Below are 5,699 nucleotides of genomic sequence, written 5' to 3' on the forward strand. Positions count from 1 at the left end.
GACAAGATGCAGTTGAAGCAATATTTTTTAAGAGTAAAAATCTGGGCATTAAGAGGAATAATAATGGGTCGGTTTGATACAAGGAAGAATCATCATTCAGTCGGAAAAAATAAGAATGTAGATGGAGCCCAAGACAGTCCAGGCCATTTAGCTTGTTTTGTACAAAATTGAATGAGCCACTAACTCTAAACTAGCTCTGTCACTAAAAGTGAACAATCTCAAGCTCCTCCAAGCACCTTCTCAAAACTTTGAATGAAAGCTGCAATAGATTCCAACAACCACCATCTACAATAATACTCCACACCATATTAGAAATGCGATCGTCATGAAAATGCTTGTCAAACCACTGCCGTGAATACTGCTGTGGCTCGAAAACTCTGAACTTGTGGAATTCATAGATGGGGCTGTGATATTTACCAGGGAGCCATTCTTGCCAACACTGCATGCACATATCAATAACAAATAAAATTTTATCATTGCTCGTCTAGGGCTGTTCTCTACAACATTGTTTTTTATAGTTCCTCAATCATAATCATATGGGAAACTTAAAAGATGTAAAAGATTTTGGTTAATTAAGAAAGTTAGAAGTTTACCTTCCGGGAAATATACAAGTACCATGACCTGCATCGTTGAAAAAACAAAACTATTAGAACTTTGAAATGTATGTATTATTAAAACGCAGGACCTGAGACCAAAATAAAAATAAGAAAAAAAAAAACCAAAAGAAAAATAGAACATGCTGCCTTCTTTACAAGCATGATCTTACTTGGATCTGTGGTGGTGATTGCAGCCACCCCCTTGAAGTCACATGTCCCAGGAGCCTTGCCCATCTGATGATAGTAAGTGTCAAAGGCATAGCTTGCATGTGCAAGCACATTGTCTGGTTCATAACACGATTGACCCTGCGATAAAGGTGTGCAATCCACCTTGCCAGCTCCACAAGCCCAATCTAATGCAGCCTGCACCATCTTTGGATCAGCACCATTCTTTACTGCACAGTAAGTTTGGTTCGTAGTATCATTTGCTAACACCAGTCCTGATCCTGTCAAGTGTAATATGTAAATGGGCGACCCATTTGCATCAAACAATCCCCAGTTCTTCTCTGAGACTGGCCCCGCTTTCGTGTCCTCATTATAGAGCTCATAAATATAGGTACTAACAGCAATTCCGGGATGCTTGGGAGTTCCAGTTTTGTTCAGCACATGCCTTATCAAATTGCTGTTATAAGTGTTAGCATTTTCTAATGTTGCATCAGGTTCATTTGCATCACCTTTTGAGGGCCAGCCAGATTCTGTCACTATCACAGGAATGTTTGTAAAATTTAGGAAAGCCATAGCAAAGTATGCTGCATCAACCATTGCATCAAAGACATTGGAGTAATGCAGAAGTGTATTTGCATCGACAGCTTCTTTATTTGGAGGGAGAGGCTTGAAGAGTGCGTAATCTAAAGGAATTACACCATTTGATTGCATATAGTCATAATAAGGGTAAATGTTGAGCATGAGAAATGAACCTGTGGACTGCAAGAAATTCAACATGGGTACCAAAACTGGATTCCATGAACGATTTAAAAAGGCTTGGGAAGGAGGGAATGAATCAAGGATAATAGAGGAAGAAAGAGGTGTTGAAACTTTTATCTGACGGTCAAGATTGGATGCCACAAGGGCTGAGTGAATGAACTTGAGGGCATTGACAAGGACTGTTGCTGCATTGGGGATAGTAGTTAGCACCTCAGAACCAACTGATATGGCTGTGATATTGGTGACTGGGTAATGTGCTACAACATTGTGGGAAACCCAGTTAGCTGCAGTGGAGTTTGATTGACCAATTCCAAGTAGCTGTTCATTAGGGACAGAGATCATGACTTGAATGCCTGTGTTTGCAAGCGCAAGAAGCATGGCACGGTCAGCATCGTATAGGCGGATGTGTCGGATTTGCTGGGCTTTGAGGAGGGCTACTACTTGAGTTGGATGAGGCATGTCTGAGAGATCTGTTCCTATGTTCACACCAATAAATGCATCTGAAAAAGAAACAAACATTATAATTTTGCATTTTCTAAAGCATAAATCTTCATAGTTTGTAATCCATATTATGAGTAGATGCAACTGCAAACAACATTGAGGGGGCTTTTTCTTTTTTTTCTTTTTTTTTTTTTTTTTTCCTGAAGAGGATATTTGCTAGTACTGTTTGACTGATGCTAGGTTTAAGTTACAAGATCCAAAAAAGTTGGGACTTGAAGAGTTTCGGTTCATAAAATGAATGATAACAGACAAGTTCATGCTACTAGATTTTCTTCAAACATCATTATTATTTGTAAGAAGAAAAAAATATATAACATATCAAATGTTTCAGTGAAGCAGATGCTAGTTGTTGCAAGAATTAGATTCTTGCAAATTGAAAATTTGGGGGCTATGGGCTTTTAAAATAAATAAATAAATAAAACCTTTTGAGCAGGAGGTCATAGCTGACAGCAAAAGCACATAAACCTCTTAAGATTAATTCCACAGTTGTATCACAGTATCAACAATACTTCCAAGTCTTTGCTTGTTTGTGGTGCTTGCTACTAGAAGCAAGACACACAAATCCCCACCTAAGAACCCCTTCTACAAAGAATAGAAACAGAGAGAGAGAGAGAGAGAAAGAAAGAGATATGAAGTTTTTCTTTTATAGATTTTGCATGGGTTGTTGTAGGTGGTTATGGGTAGTTATTTGTAAGAAACCAAGGGATAGGGTTTCACTCTTGGTTTAGGACTGGATCGGGCCCACTATGGGGGAATATTCATTGGGTTGGTCCTGTGAAATTTCTAATAACAGCAGTAGACTTAATTAATGGGTCCAAATCCATTAATAAATGAGACAATTTTAAGGAAAAAAAAAATCCCACTTTAGTGGATCAAATGCCAATAAATTGAAAATTCTCAAGCCTTTATGAATTTGGTGCACATGAAGGGATGTGGATAGCAAGGAAAGGAACATTCAACATGGTTTTGGTAGCCAATTTTTCATAAACTATCTGGTATACAGTTTCATAAATTATCCTTAATTTCCTATTGGATCTACCATATACAAGAAAGATGTAATGCTTTCACAAACTTGTGTATTTAAGCTGAAAAAGAATAATAAGTAATGCTAATTTCATAAACTTGTGAATATAAGCTTTGATTTTTACCCATGGTTATGAAAATCCAGTATAAAATTGACAACTATGATATTACAGAAATCCTAGACATCAAGGTATGTGAAATCTTTGTTAATGATAGTTTGTAACAATTGCATAACTCAAGAGGAAATAGTGAAGTCATATCTGTATTGGAACCAGTATCAGTATTGCAAGAATAATGAAGTCATATTTGTTCCCTAAGGAGGGAAAATGGATTGATTACAATGACATAAAGATAGGAATTAGGAAGCCCACACAAAAAAAGAAGAAAATTTACTAGCTGGTGAACTTTTCTATTTGTGGGATTAAATACTTTTTTGTTTAGAGAAGTGGGGTTAAATACTTAAATATCAGATATGTCATAGTTGCCCTTGTTGATTTGAATAGATAGTAGATAATATTATAAAGAAAACATATTAATACATCCAAGCACCCCACGTGGGGTAGTATGGACAAAAGCTGCAATATAATAGGGCAACAAAAACAGTGTAGCAGGTACCCATAACTCCACCAAGTTCTAAGCCCCAAGCAAAAGTGCCTAAATTCTCTAACCCTTGACCGTTTACACAACCAAGGCAAATGCTACTACTAGCGAAAAGATAAATAGGGCTAGGAGTAGGATGAAATGCCCATGAGCTGGAAGACAATTAGACATTGATATTAACAATATTGCTAGTCTCTCCTCTTTACTCCCATCTTTTAATGCACAAAAAGAAGGAAAGGGACATTGAGGATAATACCTCCAGCAATAAATCCAGTAACACTAACTTCTTCTTTTCTTTTCTTTTTCTTTTTTAAACACCAGTAACACAACTTTCATCATAACATATTTTTATTGATGCATAAGATAAGTTGTGACAGCTGAGTTGAAGGTTACACGAATCAAAAAATTTCACCTCAGCAAGTTAAGAAAAATAGAGTATCTCCAAAACTTCAGCTATTTTATTTCATTATGTATCTTAGTCCCCTTTTCATTCCATAATAAGATGATTCAACAATCAAGAAATCCTTTTCTCAAAAAAAAAAAAAAAACAATCAAGAAATCCCAAACTTCCAAGTAACATTTAAAACCCCCAACTCCCATTCTGTACTCATTTATTCCACATTTAATTCTAACCCACCAACCCTCATAAGCAAGAAGAGTAGAACACACACACAGAGCCTTTGGACTAGGAAAGAACCAACCCACCCCCCAAAAAAAAACAAACACACAGTAACAGAGAGAGAGTGTGTGAAAGGCCATTTTTTCTATTTCTTTTTTGGTGCATTCGCATTAAACATTGGTCACTAAATTTGTGACACTAAGACCTCAAGGAGAAGCGGAGAACACGTGCATACCTTATCAATGCACTATAAACTCTAAGAAACAACTGAGATATTACAATATTGAGTAAAATTAATACCAAAACCAAATACTGTGAACAGAGAAAAAAAAAATCACAAAACAAGTATAAAGAACGCGTGCAATAGAGAAAAGAAAGAAATAAAGTCACCTTCATCAGCTGCAACTACAGAAGCTGCTAAGAGAAAAAGAAGAATAAGCACAGCCATGGATTCCTCAATGAGAAAGAAGAAGGCTCCGGAAAATCTGAAGGAAACCCAGCAACGAAGAGAAGAGAGAGAGTGAGTGAGTGTGGAATAAGAACCAAAGTCAGAGAGTAAAGTTGAGCAAAGGTTGTGTGAGAAATATAATAGAGAGAGCAGAGTGGGTGCCCACATATAACGTGGAAAGGTTTTTGCAGTAATCAAGAAGAGAATAGGGAGATAACCCAAGGCCCAATGCAACTTTTTGTTGGATACTTGGATAGCCGTTGCAGGCTTTTTCAGTTTTGTTAGAGCCATTTTCATCGTTATAGACTACAGTATTTGTCTTTGTGTGTAAATATGTGTGCTTTTTACTGGAAAAACTGAAAAGGTATGGGATCGCATCTTGTACAGACAATCAATGAATGGTACCAAGTAGGGTCATCGAAAAGACACAGGTGGACTCAACGGTCAAATTTATCGTCCTTTCTTATTCCTTATTGCTACAATTATTCTAAACCAGGAATAATAGTTTTTACCCTCAAAGAAATAAAAGGAATCATATCTTTTCTTTTTTTTAATAATTCCGTTTGCTTTAATAAAAGAGTCCAATTAATTATTTATTTTAAGAAAATTTTTATGAAAAATTAAAAAATGGTCAAAACAGTTAATTATTTGTACGGTTTTTCATAAAAATTTTTCTAAAATGATTTAATAATTAAATCTCTTTATACAATATAGTTCAAGGAATACCTTTAGAACATTTATTAATAAACTATTAAAAAAAAGTTTTGATACCATTTTATAATATAAAATTATATAAAATAAAAAATAGTTACTTTTTTGGTAAAATTAAAAAAAAAAATATTTCTTAAAATTAATGTCATTAGGGCATCTATTAACTTTATGCTTAAAATAATTTTTTTTAAGTTGAAACACACTATTATCCTCAATTTTATCCATTTTTAGTACCTGAAAATGTTGAAATTCAAAATTTTAAATGATCTCTTTTAAT

At 35.2% G+C, this 5,699-nt stretch overlaps 1 protein-coding gene across 2 annotated transcripts; it reads right to left on the minus strand.

The window, feature by feature from the left end:
• LOC115972972 (glucan endo-1,3-beta-glucosidase 2-like) lies at positions 1 to 4,990 on the minus strand. 2 transcript variants are annotated; one of them, XM_031093188.1, is made up of 4 exons: positions 4,654 to 4,990; positions 767 to 2,020; positions 594 to 621; positions 1 to 439 (listed from the first exon to the last, which is right to left on the minus strand). In XM_031093188.1, exons 1-4 carry the CDS (start codon positions 4,877 to 4,879, stop codon positions 286 to 288), a joined length of 1,662 nt encoding a protein of 553 aa, XP_030949048.1. In that variant the 5' UTR covers positions 4,880 to 4,990; the 3' UTR covers positions 1 to 285. The 2 variants fall into 2 exon arrangements, with proteins under 2 accessions (XP_030949048.1, XP_030949049.1); XM_031093189.1 differs by lacking the exon at positions 4,654 to 4,990 and adding an exon at positions 2,444 to 3,968 and having other exon boundaries at positions 63 to 439.
• Positions 4,991 to 5,699: the final 709 nt, after the last annotated feature.

Source organism: Quercus lobata, unplaced genomic scaffold (assembly GCF_001633185.2).
Source record: "Quercus lobata isolate SW786 unplaced genomic scaffold, ValleyOak3.0 Primary Assembly Scq3eQI_100, whole genome shotgun sequence".
Lineage (NCBI taxonomy): Eukaryota > Viridiplantae > Streptophyta > Magnoliopsida > Fagales > Fagaceae > Quercus > Quercus lobata.